The sequence below is a fragment of the Triplophysa dalaica genome, chromosome 5 (assembly GCF_015846415.1).
Source record: "Triplophysa dalaica isolate WHDGS20190420 chromosome 5, ASM1584641v1, whole genome shotgun sequence".
NCBI classification, from domain to species: Eukaryota; Metazoa; Chordata; class Actinopteri; order Cypriniformes; family Nemacheilidae; genus Triplophysa; species Triplophysa dalaica.
In genome coordinates, this window is record NC_079546.1 from 10698043 (window position 1) to 10720394 (window position 22352).

At 38.0% G+C, this 22352-nt stretch overlaps 1 protein-coding gene across 1 annotated transcript; it reads left to right on the forward strand.

The window, feature by feature from the left end:
* Positions 1 to 21183, forward strand: gnai1 (guanine nucleotide binding protein (G protein), alpha inhibiting activity polypeptide 1). Its single transcript, XM_056747608.1, has 9 exons — positions 1 to 419; positions 12256 to 12298; positions 12404 to 12545; positions 13448 to 13605; positions 16113 to 16241; positions 18303 to 18432; positions 19058 to 19211; positions 19719 to 19926; positions 20191 to 21183. Exons 1-8 carry the CDS (start codon positions 302 to 304, stop codon positions 19907 to 19909), a joined length of 1065 nt encoding a protein of 354 aa, XP_056603586.1. The 5' UTR covers positions 1 to 301; the 3' UTR covers positions 19910 to 19926; positions 20191 to 21183.
* Positions 21184 to 22352: the final 1169 nt, after the last annotated feature.

Consider the following 22352-nt stretch of genomic DNA (forward strand, 5'->3'; position numbering starts at 1 on the left):
GCATGCGAACAGGAAGCAGCGCGATCCCGCGAATACAGAGGCGCTGGGCGAGCGGATCATTACGCCGTTACGCTTCTTTTTAATCGTTCAAGTGTCCTCGTGCGAAATAACGAAAGCTAAAGGAATAATTCGATAAAGTAGGTCGAGAAGCGAACCACATCTTCTGCGTGTTCGTTTTTAAACACCCGTTTTTTGCGCTCGGCCGTTTTTTTAACAGAAGGGCGTGTGGTTTTCCGGAGAAGGAGCTGGTGCATGTTGAATATCGTTTTTTGTATTTGACTGATATCGGAACGTCGCAAGGATGGGCTGTACGTTAAGCACTGAGGATAAAGCGGCGGTGGAGAGGAGTAAAATGATCGACAGAAACCTGAGAGATGACGGAGAAAAAGCGGCAAGAGAGGTCAAACTACTGCTGCTCGGTAAGAAACAGTTAAACATGTATGGGAGGCCTGAAACGGTACTGGTTCATTGTTACAACATCACCGGGCAGTCACCGTTAAACACTGTTCGGCTGCCTTTAACAGTTACAGCGAAAACTTTAACAGAAAGTTTGACCGAACAGTTATATCGCGGTGTTTTAACGTCCACTTTTCAGTAATTATCATTGATAATTGATCAATATCGAGTTGACGGTATCTGTCGTGGTAGTAGCTATAATATTCATGCCGGGTGTTTTTGTGTCCATGTGTCGAGGTGGTCACGTTTCCCTCCGTCCAAACAGAGGGACATTTTGACTAACGTTACCCCATAAATCGCTACCCAGTAACAACAACGAAACTGTTTTACGGCGTCCTTGCGGTCTTAAACCGTTTCATTACGCACCATTGAACAAATCAACACAATATCTAACTGGCTGGAAATGCAAAAAAGTGCTTATAAAGAGAGAAATGGCTTTTTTTAAGGCCTGTTGTTGTAAATGAGCTGGTGTGGGGATGGTTTCAACAGTAGGAGGGGTTTGAGTACGGCGACCTGTTGCTTCATGCTGTTCTCGTTGTAAAATAACGCTGTGAAAACGAGAGTGCAATCCTCCTATTTCATTCAGTTGAGCAATTCTCTTTATACCTAATATATGAAGTTAGTTAAGTCAAGTTTCCTATTGTGAAAAAGCAGCTATGCACCGTGCATACGATAGAACTACTCAAGTGGCTTTCCAACAATATACTTCGATTTTTCTTTATAAAAATAATGTTCGTTTTTAAATAGTTATGTCTTTAATATAATAAGTCTTTATATAATCTGTACTATTCAAACCAAACACCGCATCCTAACCACTCGTGATGCGATTCATGCGATAAGCTATTTTTTTGTACATAGCGAACGAAAAAGGGGCGGGACGCGACGATCGATCACAAAACGCAGCCAATCAGAACAGTTTTTTTCTGTCCAAGCAACCGCTTGGAGCTGAGGTCGAGGAGAGATGCTGGAGGCGGCGGTTTTTGTACACTTGTGAGATGATTGACAGGACAAAATGAGGATCCTCTCAAACTTGCTGTAGAACCTCTTAAACATTTACTGTCATACTTATAATTCATGGTGTAAAACATCTATATAACAAAATAGCTACAGAAACCGGAAGTAGGGGAACACTCTGCTGCCGTAGCTATTCATTCATTCAGCTTGTTTTCTCACAGGCATTCATTGTATTTACCAAAAACAAAAGTAGCATATGTTGTCCTATTTATTCATGGTTTCCTGGGAGATGTATAAATAGGGAAAACAAACAATACAACATTTTTTTAGCGATTTATTTATTATCAAGGTCTGCTATATGTAAGACAAATCAGAATAAAGGGAACACTACATGTCTAACTTCTTCAGGTCTCCACAGCAGTTCTGTGTAGTGAACAAGCGTTTACCCTACACAGCGTGACGGTTTGAACACGTCACGCTGTGAAATAGGTCTATAGCTTTGTGATTTATATGGAGCTAGAATTATTATAAGATGGCATATAGTAGTATGATGTCAATAATACATTGCTTTCGTCAATATGTGAACACGCCCAATAGAATTTCTAAGTATGTGATTGGTGTGCTCATTTTGTGTGCAAGCCGTACAGTCTGCAGTCATGTTGACCTGAGTACCCACTGTTTCTGGGATGTTACCTAGATGGTATCGCTAATACTGCGACTCGTCTCCAGGCAACATGTAGACACACACGGTGTGTTCAAATTACCCATGACAGAGCCACCAATACTCTGCCTGGTCAAAGACATGCACAAACACACACACACACATTAAATATGAAGCAGTCCTCTGGTTTGCTAAAATAACCATCACATAGAGTGTTTGGTGACTGTGTTCGTGTGTGACTGAGAGCTCAGGCGTGAAACAGAACAGTATCAGGCTGCCCTTTGTTTCTCATGCTGGGCTGTGTTGACACTTGTAGTGGTTTTGCAACCCGAAAATTTGCATGCCGACACAACTCTTCAGTATTCTGGGTGTTTTACAGTAGGGATGCTCCAATCCACCTTTTTTGCCTCCGATACCGATTTCGATACCTGAGATTCAGTATTGGCCGATACTGAGTACCGATCCGATACTAAGGTTACATTTTTAAAGTGCACAATTACTTAATAAACTGTGTGCATTGCTGTCCAAGACATCAGGCGTGACTTAACATTCATTTCCTGACCCGTAAAACAAAATAACAAAAAAATGATTCACAAATTTAGTGAATTATTTATTAAACCAGCAAAATAAAACAAAATGTTCACTATCTTAAACTTGAAATTCAAAATTAAAGTGCAAATTAAGCAGCTGAATAAAACAACAGCTTCACTAGCTTGATAAACAGGTATAAATTAATGGAAACAAAATCTCTGAATAACTGTTATGTGCAAATATAATTTAAAAATCAATGCACAATAAACAATAAAGCAGCTGAAATTGAGGAAAAAAGCAATAGCTTCACTGCTTTAGATATTCAAACAGGAATCAGCTCTTTTTAATGCTTTAGTCATTAAAGCAAAGTCCACTAAACTAAGCTAAAGTTTAGTGGAAATCAAATTTAACATCCAACACCGAAAGATAAATAAAACACTAGCTTGCCTAGCTTGGTAAAACTGCACATGTAAAAATAAACGGAAAAAGATATAATAGTTTAGTCGGTGCAAATAGAAATTCAAAATCAAATTATCCCCAAAACTCAGCGCATTGACATCTTTATTTTTTTCCGTATACGTGTTTGCGGACTTTTTGGTACAGTTCAGGTCTTACCATGTCGTACCGCGGCTCCAGGTGGTTTATAAGGAGTCTGAAGCCATTGTTCGCAACGACGGACAGCGGTTGCAAATCCATAACAATGAAATTCAGTATGCTTTCAGTGATTTTAGCTGCTTTCACACTACTAGATGGAAATTTCTGAATTCTTTCCGCTGTCTCCTCCAAAGTTAGCTGCTTCGTACCGTCTCGTTTTAGTTTCTTCAGCTTATTGAACTCTGCGTGCTTAAATTAGTAGTATTATAATGAACAGCTTTATCACCACCCCTCCGAACATTTACTTCGCATGTATTGCAAACAGCGGTGTAACTTGTTGGCGTAGCTGTTCTAAAATAAATCTAAATGGCAGATATTTTTTGTCGCTCCATGCTGTTCGCTGCTCAATGTAAGCTATGTTCGCTTGTTCACGCGCACTACGTACAGAGCACGTTGCTAGCGTATGATGTCACACGCTTCGCAAAGCACAGCCACGAGAGTGTTTAAGCGCCGGTGTCTCCAGGAACTTTTACATCGCCTAGCAGAAATTTTATGTCAGCTAGATCGGGTATCAGTGCAATTTGTCACCGATACCCGATCTAGAATTTTATTCAGTATCGACGCCGATTTCCGATACAAATATCGGATCGGAGCATCCCTATTTTACAGTGAAAAAATCTCCTATGAAGGTACTCGGTTACAAAAATGGGCTAGATTGTTTTTGATGCTATGTATAAGAAAATACATACTAATATGATCGGATATGAGGTTTTCTTGGAAGTAATTGTGCTGATTTGCATGCTACTATTTAGGGCTGCACGATAGTTTATCGCGATACCACTAAATCCTATTGAAATCAAGCTGGCTGCGATATGCAAGGCATCGATTACTTTATTGATGCGTATTTATCGTGACAGCCCTACTATTAATACATCATATGTATACAATGTAAGAGTTATCAATAGGATTATTGAGAGATGAGAGTGCCCGATGGGTAATATTTTGCTTTAAATAAATGCATATTTGAAAATTCATTCTGAAATATTTCATTCTGAAATTTATGATATTTGGCCAATGTTATAATCTTAAAATAACCAAACATTGGAAAAATAACAGCCTGACCAATACATCACCTTATTATTTATTTAATAGAGATCAGGGATGTAAAAAAGATGTATACCTGGTGTTTCAGGGTTGATTTCCATTAGTTATTGTTATTCTAGCAGTATTTGGCAGGAAAATGTTAGTGACTGTGCACTATAGATGTCAGGGTGTGGTGTGTGGTTGGGAGATGTCTATCTAATTGGCATCGGATGATGTCTGCAGTGAAACATGGCAATAGAGGATGATATCGCCCTGCAGAGTTATAAAGTGTGACGCGTCTATATACAATGCGAGCATCTCAGACATGCTTGAGTCGTCTTTATTTACATTTATGCATTTGGTCCAAAGCGACTCGCATTGTATTGAACATTTGTTTCTGACTATGTGCAATCCCCTGGGATCGAACCCATGACCTTGGCTTTGCCAGCGCCATGCTCTAACCAAAGCTGGTCTTAACAGAGTACAGCGTCAGTGTTGTGTTTGGACCTACAGGGATGATGAAAACCGACTGAGTGAGCCCAATGGAGGAGCGCTAATGTGTGTAAACTTCTGACCATGTGTCTGTTGATCACTTACCAACACATAGAAGAGAAATATCACCCCTGACTTAAAGTGATAGTTTTCCTAAAAATGGAAAATTCTGTCATCATTTACTCACCCTTTTGCCATTTCAAACCTTTAAGACTTTCTTTCTTCTGAAAAACACAAAAGAAGATATTTTGAAGAAAGTTGGTAACCAAACACCACTGGACCTCTTTCACTTCTATTGTGTTGACAAATCCAATGCAAGTCAATGGTGTCCAGTTGACAAAATTTTTCAAAACATATATTTTTGTGTTCTGCAGAAGGAAGTCATGCATGTTTGAAATGACAAGAGGGTAACTACTGGCGGTTTCACATAAGCACGATTGGTGTGCACCCGGGTCCAGTTGGTTTGGCACCCACAAACTGTACAAGAGTCCGCTAAAAAAAAGAGCTCTGGGCTCATGTTAACCCAAGTATGCTTCGCTGCTGATGAAATCGTACCAAATAGCGGAAGTGAACCGCTATTTATGATGCATTATTTGGTAAAAATGTGTGCTTGTGTTTCACTCACTTTTCTGATCAGCATGACTGATGCGCTCCAAACAGAGAGTTGTGTATCTAATTTATTTTCACATTCAGCGTTCTTTAGAGCATTTTGCAGTACTTTCGTAAAACAGACGCGCTATTATGTACTGAAGCTTTGGAAACCAAACTAACGTTTGAAAAAAAGTGAAGCGAGCAATGTTATGCTGTTTTCCGCATTCATCTGTGTCGTCGTTACAAGTGACGGGGTAAACAGCTTCAGGCTAGATGACGCAAACGAACAGTGGTTCGGACACAAATCAAATATTATGAACGCAATCAAACTGGGGTTCAGACTAGGCAATCGAACTAAATGTGAAATCACCATAAATTATTACGGAATTTTAATTTTTGGGTGAACTATAATTTTAATGATATCTTGTTTTTTTTTAAACCTCTTACTGTGAAATATTTACATTCTGTTAAACTAATATGTAACGTTAGAATAAATTGGCTGGATGGTTATGAAATAGTCATGTGTGATGGATCTGTCTTTTGTTTCGATACGGTTTTAAGGGGTTTCCAGGACTACTCACATTCCATAAATGTCTTGAAAGTAAAAGGTCAAGGGGGCAATTAAAAAAAATTCACACCCAAAGCTTCACAAAACGGGGCAAGTGCACAGTTATAGAAGTTGTTTAACCAAATAAAATGTCTCGTTCTTTGCTCAACTAAGATCTAAAGATGTGATAAAAATCGTCCTTGTTGCATATTCAATATCAATAGTTAAATGCTACACTCATTCATATTTTAAGCATCATTAACTTCACTCTCTGCATCGCCATCTCTTTTTGTAACATAAAATTTCAGTTAACGTTACACACTTTTTAAGTCACATGACAACCCTTTTTTTTACTATGATTTTCAGGTTAAAATGCAGAAGAATTCCCTTAAACTGCTCCTTGTCATTGTGTCTTGTAAGACCGAGGTTCAATAGATGTTTTGGGAATACTAAACGAGGTTGTTAATCCTCATTAGACGGCTGTGTCCCTAAATTAGTGTGCATGTCATGATTTTATTGGGCTCTGAAGGAACAAACTGTTCATCTCGGGTCATCTAAGAGACTCTTTGTTTCTGAAATGCACTCGCGTGTGCGAGTGTGTGGCTCTGTCTTTCTCTCTTTCTCCTGGATGGATACGTTGATAAGTCCCTCTGGGCTCCAGGTCTCTGTGGTGAGACATAATTAAAATAATGTGTTCGCTCATCCTCTTCCCTTCTGGAGGAGTCGTGCCAATTACAGGTGTCTGCTCACCTCCGTTCCTGCCAGCTTAAATGTTTGCATGGAAGCGTTAATGAAAGCAATAGAGTGTACCTAGAGTATCAGTAGATTGATGCTTGGGGAATTCAAGGTGAAGTGTGTACATTTGTTCAAGTACTTTCCCTTACCCCAGTTTAATGTGCAGAGGCAACAAAGCTGTTTGTTGTAGGTTATTGAGGGGTGTAAACAGTCCTATGATTCTTTCGACTGCGTGTCTGCAACAGGTTGTTGTGTCAAATTCTGTCTCTGCGATGGTGTGAGTTTGGGGGCAGGGCTGACCAATTGTGTGTTTGTATGTGTGATCACTAATGCATCCCTCTGACTTTTGCTAATACTTTAAGTTAAAGGTCTGTAGTAGGCACTTCACTGTGAGTATATTAAAATTCCGTGCATAAATTGTTTTTGCACCATTTGTGCTACGATTTTAAATGATCAAATTGTGTGGGTTTAGGAGAGTTGGCTTGGTCTCCTTTAGACTTGCATTAAAAAAACGTTATGACCTGAGTCATAAAGGTACCTTAAAGTGATAGTTTGCCCAAAAATGAAAATTCATCATTTACTCACCCTCTTGTCATTTCTAATTTGTATGGCTTTCCTTCTTTTGCAGAATACAAAAAGATATTTTGAAGAATGTTGTTAACCGTCACCCATTCACTTGCATTGGTTTTGTGTCCATTCAATAGAAGTGAATAGGTGCCGGCACTGATCGGTTACCAACTTTCTTCAAAATATCTTCTTTTGTGTTTGCAGAAGAAATAAAATCATACAGGTTTGAAATGGGAAGAGGGTGAATAAATGATGACAGAATTTTCATTTTTGGTTAAACTATCACTTTAATAACTTTTTATCTGTTTTGACTTTGGTCTGTAAGTAACACTTAATAACCACATTTCAACCATTAAGAACATCCCAGCATGTTGGCAAGTTTCATAAGAAAAACTTAAAATCAATTTTATTGTGTGCAATATGATGCTTTTGGCCGGGATATTTCAGACTTCAAGAAGTTGTCCATGTAGAATCAAGATATTAATTTCTAGCTGATCTTGCCAACAAAAACACAACATGTAAATGAATCCCTTTGTGAGGTTTATTAGAAGGGCCTAAAAGTGTATTATGTAATGCCGAATGTGCGCGAGATGGCTGTGATCTAAAAAGACTGGGCAGCGTTGCATCAGAGTTGTCACATGATGTCAGTCTGTTGAGACACACTGAACTTGTGTTGCACGCTCAGGGATGTGATGTAACTGCATTATTGAATTTTCAATGTAAAAACTATTTCTTCGGTAATGTTAGCATTTATGCAGTTGGCAGACGCTTGTATTCAAAGCGAGATAGAGTACATTGTAGCTGTACGTTGTTATCAGTATGAGTGTTCTTTTGAAATTGTACCCGTATTTGCCGAAGCAAAGCTCTTCTAATTTAGCTGCATGAACACTACATTAACATTAAGTGGCTTATGCAATCACACAGAAGTTTTAAAGACTCCTGGAGTAATACTGAGTGTGAGCATTATGTAGACACTATTTCTCTTAATAATGAAACAAGGCAAACATAAACAGGTTCTGTTGGGCAGATAATAGATTTACGTAAGTGTAAGTGATTAAGGCATGCTAGCGAATTTTACGAGGAGCAAACATAAGTTAAAATTACCCAGGTAACACATGGCCAAATAATTGTATTAGCTAAAGATATTTGTTTAGGGATTCCAGGTGAGTCATTCCTACAAGTTCTGTTTTCATATTATGGGAAATTCTCACAAAAGTTGCTACATTTACTCACATTGTACATGTAGTTTATCAAATCAAACAAAAACGTTTTTCGTTTAGACTGTCATTACTTTACCAGAGGAAGTTGAGCTACGTGTGAAATGTTCTAGTGAGTTTCAGACTGTTGTCACATTATGAAGTGTTATTTTAATGCATAAATGACGTCACAACACGTATGCAACCAATGGGTACGTTTTTTTTCTGTGGCGCTCGCAAAAGACAACTTTGAGAAGCAGTAGTAAAAGGGCATGTCTATTGTTATAATATGATGATGGCACATTTTTTTCATTTCTGTGACTAAATGCCAAAGGCAGCATGTGGCTTAAAAGAAGAATCATAATGTATTTGTAAATAGGGTTGGGATCGAAAAATCGGAATCGTTTGGGAATCGGAATCGAAAGGAATAGGAATCGGATACTTGTTTTATTTTTTTATTCCTCTTATCAATTCCTCTGTGCCTATTTTCAGAAATGTACTCGTGTTAACTTCTGATAAAGCACAGGAACCACATTTGACCATAGATTCATTATAGTAACTACAGTTTAACCATAATGTAGTTAAGGAGCCATGAAACACTAAAAAACATTTATGTAAACAAAGTTGGTTGTGTTGCAGATCTTAGAAAATAATGTTAGCAACTGTAAGTTATTACAGTAGAGAAAACTAGTTAATTTCAAGCTTTTTTGCGCAATTTTTTCCTTCCGGGTTTACTTTAGTCACTGTTGCTATGGTCACAGGTGTTATGTTCAATGAGAAAAAACTGAACTGAATTGGGTATTTATTTATTCAACTTCTCTTATCAGTTTCACAAACACGACTTTCCAGAATCACATGTGTAAACACGGTTGTCAGCTCCAAACACTTTCTGTGTGACTGTCAATTGCTACATCCTTAACAAGGTTATATTTGCATCCAGATACCTTGAACAGCCTGATCGGAGTGGCGATTCAAGGGATGATTTTTGTCATACCAGTGTAAAGCAACACACACTTAGTCACTTAATGAGCCGGAAACTAAGAGCAGGTTACAAAGTTACAATAACAAAAAAAGGATTATCACGCGTAACTGGAAATGCATGCATATAAGTGATAAAATCAGTTTTCTTAAATCATCAGGTCTCCGAGGTCTTTCTGGCAGTGTATCGTCAGAAACCGAGCCGGTTGCTATGGCAATAGGAAGTACACATGCATGTGTCAAGCGGTAACAAAGCAATATGTGTGTAAATCTGCCGTCGATCAAACGTTCACAGCTTTTCCTTTCTTTATTATCTGGATTAGAAAGCTGGCTTGCACCTTGAACCTCTGGTGACCACATTCTGTGTTTATCCGTCACTTCGTTTCTCATCCAGGTTGCACATGACCCGCAGGGCTGTTAACTAGCGCTGGTCATATCTTTGTTTTTATAGAAAATAATCTCAACTCTTTCCAACTCAGTGGTTTGATTTGCTCGCACATCCTGGTTGGAATACGCCTGTAACAGGTGTAATGATGATTTAGCGCTTCGAAGCAGTTAGATGTGTGTTACATTTCTGTTTTGTTTTTCACGCTAGCTGCTGTTTTGATACTCCTCGCTGATAATAGGGAGTCAGACACACACAGCAGGGCTTTACCGGTTTCAGGGAAGGACAAAGGAAAACATACGTCAATTGTTCTAATGGACCTGTGTACTTTATTGTGGCAGGACAGTTGCTGACCTCAAAGTTCTGGAACACTGTTTCATTGAATAGTGTTAAAGGGTCATTTGACGTGGCTTAAACAAATATTATTGTTTGCTTTAGATGTAATACAATGTGTATACACGATTTATGGTTCAAAAACGCTGTATTTTCCACATACCGTGCATGTTTGTATGTCCTCTTTGCTCCGCCTCTCTGAAACGTGCTGATATTTTACTAAGCTCATCGCTCTGAAAAGCGAGGTGTGCTATGATTGGCCAGTTCACTAGTGCGTAGTGATTGGTCGAATACTGCATGGAAATGTAACGCCTCTTACCATATTCTGATCATTAGACTGTGTCGGTGACGTTACAATGCGATTTTACAACACCGCCCACCTTACTTCCGTTTAGATTTGGGCGGTCTTTGTCAAATCGTGTTATGAACTGTTACTGGAGTAGATTTGGGTCTGGGTGAGCATTCTCTTATAGATAAAATACATCTTTTGTTCCGACACTTACATTTTTGCATTTTTACGTGTCTAATACATGCATGCGCAACCTATAACACTCTAAAGACAAAGAAAAACGCGTATTTCCGGCAAATCACCCCTTTAAAATCCAAAGAACTAAATTGTTTAAGCTGTTGTTTTTGTGTCACTTGATTGGTCACCATCAACTTTTAACAACATCAAGCATTTGACCGACTTGTGAAGCATTTAGTAAAGCATTCTACTTGCATACCATATACATTAAGACATTATTGTTCTTTATAAGACTGTGTTTGTTAAAGAGAGAGTTTAAAACTCAAATATTTCATAATTGTTTCACTATTATGTCATTTGAAATGACATGATAGTGAAACAATTATGAAATATTTTAGTTCTCTATAAATAAAATACACCTTTTTGCAGAAGGCAGCACACAAAAGAAAATATTTTGAAGAACATAACCAAACCACATTGACCCCCATTCACTTCTATCGTATAGACACAAAACCACAGAGACATTCCTCAAAATATCTTACGTGTTTGTGTGAAACATTCATATACAGGTTTTAAAACAACATGAAAGCGAATAAACGATGTCAGAATTTTTTGTCCTTTGAGGGAACTATCCCTTTAAGGAGACATGAATTGTAATTGCAACAGTTTGTAGTCTCTTGCTATTTTATCGTAGTTATTTACAGCAGTATAGAACTGTTGTTCTGTTTATAGTAATATGACAAGCGCTTTGGTCTTTTCTGTCCATTGGGAGGCTCTAGACTGCGCACACACATGGACACGGCAGTGGATTTCTGAGTGCTAGGGAATGGTATCCCGGTAGATAAGCTTGGTGAATAGAATTCCATTAGTGAGAATGTTATTGACCCAATAAATGCAGCAGAGGCGGCCCAGAGGAAACATTTTCACAGCAGCGCCTTTCGTGATGCATGAAATTAGACTTTTAGTACATGCCTGAGCTGTATTATGCTACTTCTAATTTTCCTTTTAACGCTGCATTTCGTAAATATAAATGCGATTTATATAGGAGTTCATGCATAGGGGAAACCTTCATATTTTGAGTTATGTCTTGGCCATACGACGGAAGACAAAAGGGTCCAACATTATTAGGTTGCCAACGTTCTTCACAATATTTTCTACTGTATTCGAAGAAAAGAAAGTCATACAAGTTTGGAATGACACAAGGTTTTTTTTTTATTTCTGCATGTACTGTCCCTTTTACATTCCACTTTTTCTTTTTCTGTGAAGAAAGTCATACAGGTTAGAGACAAGTTAGCATGAATAAATGATGAATGATGAATTTTTATTGTTGTTGTGAACTATTTCCTTACGCACCGACTGGAAAGAGTGTACGGTTCACATGCATAATGAAATATTCATGTAACGAAAGTGTTCCTACGACTGTGTACTCCAGTATTTGGTATCTAACTTCTTGCTGTTACAAAACAAAAAGACTTCTGTTGTCTAAATCAGTCCACAGAGTATAAAAAATTGTCATATGCGCACATCCGCTTTGTAATTTCTCTTGTTTTATTTTTTGTCGCCTCTGCGGGTCTCATACATGTGAATATATTAAATCATTGATTTGTTGTTCTTGATTAAGTCTAGACACTTCAATTAATAGTGTTGTTGTTGTACAACTAATTCCTACATACCTTTTTTTGGCAGGTGCTGGGGAGTCTGGGAAAAGTACAATAGTCAAACAAATGAAGTGAGTTTATACCTTTATTGTTTTTGTTATAATTCCACTTCCACATCAGATATTATTTACCTGTCATTACTCTATCTCACTCTCTCTCTCTCTCTCTCTCTCTAGAATCATCCATGAGGCGGGGTACTCGGAGGAAGAGTGCAAACAGTACAAAGCTGTGGTCTACAGCAACACTATCCAGTCTATCATCGCCATCATAAGGGCCATGGGCCGACTTAAGATCGACTTTGGCGATGCGGCGCGAGCGGTGAGTCACGGGAACGGTGGCCTTGCGTACTTGATGCCACCCACAGTACACTTGAATGTAGCTTCAGAGTCGGTAACTGTCTCTGTTACAGACCACTTGTTGGAAATTGTAGTGCACAAAATAGAGTCTGTACGAATGGAAGTCAGTTGTAATGTGTGTTCGCACCGAACTAGTACTATTCATATTCATATTCATAATTACTATTTTAAATGCGCCGTTTTATTTCTTTCAACCTATGTTATTTGTTCATTATAACACGGCTTGTTGGAATGCTTGATTCTGATTGTCCAGTCGCGACATTTGCAGGTTCGTTATTCCCAGATAACAACCTCTCAAATCTATTAACACACCGTAAACCGGAAGCAGCAAATCATTTTGTCTTTTAATAACGTATATGACATTATTTACAAGTGATTAAACCAAATTGCCTGTTCGTGACATTTGAACGTAGTTTCTTACCTTAAAACCGAAAGTAAACGTCTTTTCCTCGCGGAGGTCCGCAGTCGGTAAAAGTGAGCTAGTGAAATATTTCAAATTCACATTTCATGTCCTGTTTTTTTCTCTTGTGCCAAGTAGCCGTGCAATAACCGGGATAATCTCCAAGCAGCCGGCTGTTATCGCGATACCTGATCACACTGTCGGGGCTTAGTTCTGCGATAACAACCGGCTCCCAGTACATTATCCCTTACAAAACAATCTTGAATCCAGATGATAGTGTGTATAAAGTACAAAAGGAGGTTAAAATAATGATCGTGCTAGTTGTGGTTTAACACTAATTACAGTAGTTACAAGCTGAAAGAGTGATTATGATGTCACCACGATCGAGATTTTTATTATAAATTAACGAAAGGGGTAATTGTTTATGTGATCGAATTTAAGAGTATTCTCTCTCTATCTGTCAGGATGATGCGAGACAGTTGTTTGTCTTGGCGGGCAGTGCCGAGGAGGGTTTTATGACGGCAGAGCTGGCTGGAGTGATAAAGCGTTTGTGGAAAGATGGAGGAGTACAAGCCTGCTTCAGCCGATCCAGAGAGTACCAGCTCAACGACTCAGCTGCATAGTCTGTATCTCTCTTTCTTACGCTCCCTGTTCGTCTCCTTAATGGTTGTTTTCTTTTCGTGGTTTCATTTGTCATCTGCTCCGCACAACGTATCATAACCAGAGATGATGCAAAAGAACGACGAGTAATCTTATAGGAAAAGGAAAGTCTGATCTTCGTAAGGTTTTAATGGCCTATTGTTGGTAGCAATGAGATCGAATAAAGAACAAATGGTGTTTTCCATTCAGTCTCTCAGACTACTCAAATAGCCAGATGAAGTTCTCTTTGTTCAGGAGCAAAAAGTATATATTTTTCTTTTAATCTTATTGCTGTCTAGAAAACGTAATTGGGATTAATATTAAGTTTATGAGGTACTGTTTGGCATCAACGGTCTCATTTCTGTCCGTCTATATTTCTTGTACAAAGTTGACACCTTAATGACACAAATTATTGAATTTACCGAGAAAGCAGAACCTCTGAGCAATAAAATCGTCTCTTATCCCTCCCCAAGTTAAATCCCATTGGTCTAAAATTCCTGTTCTACACAACCATATATCAAACATTAGATACGTTGGCGAAATGTGTATTTGTCACTCAGCATTTCGCTTTCAGCGAGAACAGAACAATCGAAGCTCGTAACTCGTAGCATAAAGCCTAGATAGGGCGAAGATAAATCACCTCATAACGTTTTGTCTTGGTTCTGTCTTTATTTATCTCATGTACCATCCTCCCCTCCTGTCTCTCTCAGACTGTTTGGTTATTCTTCACCATTCTGCTTCCCGATCCGTTCATTTCCCCTTTCTGTTTTCTCATCCTCCTTCATGTGTTTTTTTACCCACTGAACATATCAGCCAGTGCCAGCACAACAAGTTATCAAAACAGCTTTCCGGTACATGGAGATCTAATGTCTTAACATTTCCACACTTGGTTTGTTTGAACCTTGAGCAAGCTTGTCAATATTTGCCCCGCTGTAGCTGTCTGTTTACCGCGTTTCTGAAACATCGTCTTGCCCTTTGACTGTGAAAACATGCCCGTCGTAGACTGGCCACATGCATACAGTGTTTATTTAGGGCTAAGAAAAATACACGGATAAAACAAGAGCATGCTACTGTCAAAACATGTGAATATGTGCAGGCATGTGTTTGTGTAGCTCATTGTTCCACAAAACGGTTAAAGTTGTTTGTAATACATGGCAATTACACAGGGTACACAACAATTTGCATTTCCTCGAAGGAAACTGTAATTTATTGCTTCTCTGTGTTAACTGTGTGTGTTTGGGTGTCAGATGTTCTCCAGCTCTGAACCAGCTAACCTTGTTAGCTGTCTACGTAGGGAGCTGCCTTTAAGGAAGCATCATAACTGAGGCGTAATTTCATAAGAAACTTAATATAATCTCACTTCTTATACAACAAATCAAGCGCAGGAGAGATTTCATTCGCAGTCGATTTCAGTAGTTGGGCGTTAGCATGTTGCTAAGCTAATGATGTTTTAGTTGTGGTGTTTGGTGAATGTAATTTTTTTAAACATTTAGGTAATTGGTAAAAGAAACAATTAATTTTAGTTAAAATTTTATTATGAAAGTAATATGAAAACATTATTGTTAAATAAATATTTTTCTAATTTTATTAAAAGTAAACATCTCTTTCTCTTGTCAGCCTTTTTGGAAGCAGTTCTTTCACTTGGCTCAATAAAATTTTGGGGATAGATTGATTTACAAAGATGTGCGTGTATTTGATCATTTGTTGACCAAAACAAGGTCGTTTTAAAAACGCATAATGTTACCTTGTGCCTCTTAGGGCAGGTCTTGAGTAAGTTTTTTATGTCTTGGTAGGCAGGTCCGTAGGTTTTAAAGGAATAGTTCACAAAAATGTTTTATTCTGTTATCATTAACTCATCCTATGTAAAGATATTTTAAAGAATGGGGAACATTGAATACCATAGCAGATTTACATCCTACAATGGTAGGCAATAGTGCCCCAGAATTGTTTGGTTACTAACATTCTTCCAAATGTTTTTCTTTGTGTTTAGAGCAATAAGTATGGAACAACTTCTTGGTGGGTAAATGATGACAGAATTGTTATTTTTGGGTGAACTTTTTCTTTAAACCAGAGATTCTTTATAATTGTGTGTGTGGTATGTATTTTTATCTATGTGTATGCTATTTGGCCTTTGTTTAAACTGTTACTAGGCATCACCAAATGATAATCTGACATGTAGGCTGTGTCACAAGATGTCAGTCAGAGCCACGCACGTCATACAAGTAGGCAGATGACAGACGCTAACTCCGTATTCGTTTTTCAGGAAGTGGTGTTTCTGACTCTTGTGAACGTTGCAAAGGGGTTTTGGTATGTGTGCGTGTGTGTAAAACTATGGTAACTCTCCTGCATTCAGGGATTACTGAAGGTTTGAGGAATGAAACTTTTAATCCAATTCTCCACGCATTGTATACCCCCCACTCCCCTGTCTCATGAGAGCCAAATGAAACGGATTGAGCATATTCAAGTTTTTCTTTTCTTGTATTCCAACAGCTACCTGAATGATTTGGACCGAATATCGCAGGCCACCTATATACCCACTCAACAGGATGTGCTGCGAACCAGAGTCAAAACCACAGGCATCGTGGAGACGCATTTCACATTCAAAGACCTGCATTTCAAGTGAGCACTTTTATTTTGCCACATTAAAACTCATGAGTAGGGACTCACTGTCAAAAAACGTTAACAATAATATTTTGCATGAATTTCAAGATTTTTATAATTGTGAAGCACATTTTCACTTTCTATAATTCTTACTGCAATTATATACTTTTTATTATATACTTGCTGTATACTAAGTTTTTATATACTTATACTATATATGTATTAGTGGTGAGCATAGATTTTTTTTTTAATCTAGATTAAAATGGCTCATTTGAATTCTGCCGAAGGCATTCAGAATATTTGTGCTACCCAAATAATGACTAAAAGTAAGTCTTTGAGAACGGGCTTCTCAAGCCAGGTGGCGCATTAGACCAGGGGCTCATCTCCTGTTTCCAAAATGCATCACAAACTGCTTGAGAAAGCTGTTCTACTATGATAATTGGTGATGAAAATTAAATTATGTTCAATAAGATGAACTTGTGTTTACTTCCGCATTAGCTAAGGGATGATTTGCGTTTAGGTGGTACTTGAGACTGGAAGAGCTCCTACAGTACATTTACATTTAGTCATTTAGCAGACGCTTTTATCCAAAGCGACTTACAAAGAGTGAGGGAGCAACAAGCGATATGTCATACAGGAGCCATAATACATTAGATCTCAATACAAAGTTACTGGTTTCAACTAAAGCTAGACCACTACCTGTTGAGAGAAAGTGTTTTTTTTAAACCAATTCCACATTGCACAAGGTGCAAACAACCGCAGTCTTGTCGATGTTTCCATTGGGAAGCTTCTTAAAAATTAATATTCCCTGAAGCAAATCCGGCGGCTTCATAGCTGCATCCATGTTAGCACGTCACGTTTGATGCGGTAATTTCACAGTAACGTTATGTTGTGTTCAGACCAAACGCGAATGGCGTGTCAAGCGCGAGTGATTTGTATGTTAATGCAAAGAGCCAATAGACCTACTTGCTGCGCGAATGAAGCCCTGGTTATGAGATGATGAGGCGGCTTCTGCTCCGCGAATGACGCGAATCATGCGAGTTGAAAAATCTCGTTCTCGCCCCGTACAGTGCAGTTAAGCTGGTATACATCCGCGCTAAAATATCAAGGTGAAAGTCATCATAGCTTGCGTAGTATAGACCCAGCTCCCAACCCAACTTTGAGAATAGATTAACGGCGACATTTTTTTTATCGCGCGATAAGAGTCTCACTGCGTTAACGGCGTTAACGGCCCACCACTAATATGTATACTATATATACATATATTTGAAAAAAAAAAAGGTGTAATTATGTATAATGGTAGTACTTGTTTCATATGTCATAGTTCCTTTTAGACTATTACAATAATGAGTTTTTTTATTGTTTATGAGAATTTAGTTTTTTTCAGAAAATAATGTCGTTTTTGTAATTGTGAATAATAATTATAAAAAAAGGTTACCATGTGAAACATCTTATTGTTAAATATAATATTCAAAACAAATATTAATAAATTATTTTGGGTTCAAATATGACCTATACTAGTAGCTTTACTACTATTTAGTCTTTATTATGTCAAATCAATTTGCATTCTCACCATTAAAGCGTTATGACATGTTTTATATTAGCTGTATTGTGTGTGACATCTGAGATTTTGGGGAATAGCACATTGTGAGATTGTGTGACTAGTATCATGTGCAAGGGTGATCGAAAAGAGAAACAGATAGTAGCAAACAAAGAAGTCTGGGTCTTGAGCAGTCGGATTCAGACAGGAACAGGAAGTACATATCTACAGTTTCACTGCTCTGTAGGTCTTTCTTAATAGAACAATAGAAAACCGAGATATAAGCTCCGTTTTAGAATCTAGCAATCTGTCTACCGATACAGCATATTAGGGTGTCATAAGTAAACTCATGACGTTAGATGTTTTATATGATATTGTGCGTTAAACATGTTTATTACATTTATTTAAATCTTTTAACTGAAATGGTCTGTTTTATCCAGTAATTATGTGGGTTGTCTATTTCGATGCTTACTAGAGTATCACAGTGTTGGCTTGGAAACATCATACTCTGTTGTAAACCCTATCGTCCTTTCTTTCAGGATGTTTGATGTTGGGGGTCAAAGGTCAGAGCGAAAGAAATGGATCCACTGTTTCGAAGGCGTGACTGCCATTATCTTCTGCGTGGCACTGAGCGACTATGACCTGGTTCTGGCTGAAGATGAGGAGATGGTATTGGATCCTTTTTGTCGTTTAGACAGACGTATCATTACAGTGCTTGCAAGGCACCATTTAACATAAGGACTCCTTTGACTTAACACGCATGCTAGTGGCACAGAAATTACACACTTCACCTTTAATGTAGCTTTATTTATTGTAACCACAGATATTTCCATCTAGAGGTGCAAATACTGTTTTATATTTGACTATTTAATGGGGTCTTAAGAAAGTTCAGAGAACCCTTATTTGGTTCTTGTATATTAAACTATCTTTGAAAGGCTGTTGGATAACCGAAGCCTATAGAGAAACCCGATTCCAGCACTTATCATATAATCCATGTCAATGTGATATTGATCTCCTCTTAGTCCTACTTTATTAGGGTTTTGTAAACAGGTATTGATTGATTTAATGGTAAATGACGGGGCTGAAGCACATCTCCAGCCTTAGTCTGCATTTCATAAATGAAGCTTTTAAACTGAGATCGAAGGCAATTCACAAACCTCACTAAGGAGTTATTAAATAATTGCTGAGCAAATCTATATAAACATTGTAATTGGAAGGTGCAGTAGTTACGGTGTAGTGTAAAATATTATTTGAAGTCAAAGCCAAGTCTGAATCTCTTATTTCTTCTCCATAGAACCGTATGCATGAGAGCATGAAGCTGTTCGACAGCATCTGTAACAACAAATGGTTCACGGACACCTCTATCATCCTGTTCCTGAATAAGAAGGATCTGTTTGAGGAGAAGATCAAGAAGAGTCCGCTTACCATCTGCTACCCAGAATACGCAGGTCAGACCCCGTTACTGCTTCATGGTGTTGCATAAAATTGCAATACGTTTTGAAAATGAGCTTTGTAATGAAATGCATGGCATTTTTCTTGGGCAACAAACACATTTTGTACAGTGACCATTCAACCCTGTTACATTAAAAAATAGTCCTTATTTATAAAACTGCAACAAATTTGTAATCCAATACATCGCATGTGTCTTTTGCAACACATTTTGCACATTGACCATTCAACCCTGTTACATTCAAAAAGAGTCCTTATTTGCAAAACTGTGATATTTGTAATAAAATACATTTTTCTTATGAAACACATCTTGCATAATGACCATTCAACCTTGTTGTGTTAGAAAATAGTCTTAATTTGCACATTTTATTGCACCACACCACAATTCACACCTCTTTGAGCCTCTCACCGTTACATAGTTTCCTGTGCTTTCTTTCACACATATGATATCACTTCCTGTCTCTATATGGGTCCTTATATGGGAACTTTTTTTTGCCCCGTCACAGGGTCAAATACGTACGAGGAGGCAGCCGCCTACATTCAGTGTCAGTTCGAGGATCTGAACAAGCGGAAAGACACCAAGGAGATCTACACCCACTTCACCTGCGCCACTGACACCAAGAACGTTCAGTTCGTGTTCGACGCAGTAACTGACGTCATCATCAAAAACAATCTAAAGGACTGCGGACTGTTCTAGGAGCTGGCCTGTATCTGGTGAGACTCAGCTGTCTGTGTCATTTGTACCTTATTTGCAAGCAGGACATGCTGTGTGTATTTATTTGCAAGATAATCGATGTTCATATAGCGCATGAAGTCACCTTTTTGGCCGGGAGCTATAGTGGAATCAAGTATTATGGAATGAAAGCATGTTTAAAGGGGAAGTGCATGTTGTTTCTAGGATGTTTAAAGAAGGTGGTAACATTTTATGGCATTTATTGTTATAGTAAATCACAACAACTGTTTTGTTTTTCTTTCCAGGAATCGATGCCAGTTTTGATGTGCATTTTTTGGAGAAACAAGACTAAGTATGGAGAAAATTGGTCCTGGACCAGTGCTGTACATTACGCCACTTTTGTCAGCTTTATTTATGGTTTTTCGTCTTTGGAAATTTTAAAAAGTAGCATTCAAAAATGAATTGTGTCGAATATACGTACCGTCGTTGCTGTCACGGCCATGTTGTTTTATTTTCCCCCTGATGCAAGTTTGTTTGTTTTTAACGAGGGATTTCTTTTATTTTTTCGCATCGGAGACGTCTCCTCAACTTGTATTGTTACATAATTTTTGCGGTTGTTGCTACGGGAGAGAGGAAGATTGTGCTACTCAGTCCGGTTTGTTGATTCTCGTGCCTTCGCATGCGTTTCTGCAGTGTTTGTCCATTTGCTTGGGTTTGCCTGCTGAATATCTTTCCGACGTCAAAAAAATGTCAAGTTTCATGCTGGATGTTACTAATCTCCCAGAGAGCACAAATCCTCATAGGCATAGAACGTGAGCGTGTGTAAATGAGAGAATGCGTCTATCTGTCGTTTGCGTATGTGTTTATAGATAATAGGCCGGCGTAGAGAAAGCTAATGGTTAATACGGTGAGGGTTGGGCCAAACCACCAGGTCTCCATGGCAACTAGAGATGAAGACGAGTACTTTTCAGCTGTCAGACGCCGAGACATTCCGCATGCAGGACATGGAATCCGTCGCTAAAGCACCTGTCATCAAACGCTGGCCGCCATTTTAACGGCTTACCGCTCAGAAAATGACACGTTGTTGAGGAATGTCATTGACGAGATGTATGGACTGGGAAAGGTTTCGTAATTTTACAGAGAAACAATACGGAAATATCTGCAAACAGACGTTAAAGGCGATGCTGTTGATTGATTATAAGAAAAACTGCCACCTCTGTCTGTCTGTTCTCCATATTGGGGGAACATTTGTACACTCATTTCCCTTATTTTGCTAATAAAAAGCATTTACTTCCTGAGTTGTGTGTTTTGTGGCATTTCTCGCGTCATCCTATCAGTGGAATAGGAAAAGAACATTGTCTTCCAAAATGAAAACACCTTAAACAGCATAAAACACCTGATTTTATTCCCAAGATGTGACGCATTGCTGCTGAAAAGGGATAATAAATTATTATGTTTCCTTCTGGAATGAATTGGATGATAAAACATGGACATTCATATCAGAGTTTAAATAGCTGTTTAAGAAGCTGAAAAAGAGTTGAACACCATGGCACTTTTCCTTGGAAATGTTATGCACATATTAATGATGCATTATAAGACCAGTACCGTGTATTATGGAAGTCTATAGGGTTTGTTTTAATGCATGACATACTTCATTTTATTTAATATAACATCCGGTCTCATTCACTATTCATACCATATTCATATTTGTAAACCCATTTGAACGTCCCAGTTTTTTTTTTTGCCAAATTGATAACGCATACAAATCACTGCACATAAGTTTGTTCTTAACCTTGTTAAAAAAACACTTATGCATTCAATACAATTGGTAGCACTTTCCTCAAAGCATGTATGTATAATGCATTATAAAAGTACTTTTAGGGCATTATAAAGCATTGCAAAGCACCTTTTATTGCATTGTAATGGCTGTTACAGTTAATGCATTATAACACTTTGCAATTAATTATTACACTACACTTTTTAAATGAGTTATAATTCTTTACAACTACGTATAATGAATTACAACACGCATTATGAAGAATAATAATGGATTTTACCCTTTAATAACCCTTTATAATGCATTATACATACATGCTTCAAGGAAAGTATTACCAAATCATTTTTTTGTGCTCTTTTGAGTCAATGGGTAAATGATTTGTTACTAAAAGCCTTCAAAGATTTCACACACAAGGGAGTGAGACCCATTGTGAGTTCTTTACATTTATTTTATACATCACTTACTGTCTTATTAACTGACAGGAAACAAAAAAAAGAATAATATAAGCATCGGACATAGCCTGTTGTCATATTAGATAAGTGTATGCTATTAGTTAGAGTTGCTGGATCCATAACGGAACAATTGGAAACTTTTCAAATGACAAGCTTTGCTAGGAAATCATCAAGAAAACAGTTTATTTGTAATTTCCTGTACAGGGGGATTTGTTGTTATTCGGGTAGATATCCCTTA

What these genes read in the sequence shown, in the direction of transcription:
- gnai1 (XM_056747608.1), top strand. Translation starts at nt 302, where the DNA reads ATGGGCTGTACGTTAAGCACTGAGGATAAAGCGGCGGTGGAGAGGAGT. An exon ending in ACAATAGTCAAACAAATGAA is followed by an intron (nt 12,299 to 12,403) that starts GTGAGTTTATAC and finishes CTCTCTCTCTAG; the next exon opens with AATCATCCATGAGGCGGGGT. An exon ending in TGGCTGAAGATGAGGAGATG is followed by an intron (nt 18,433 to 19,057) that starts GTATTGGATCCT and finishes TCTTCTCCATAG; the next exon opens with AACCGTATGCATGAGAGCAT.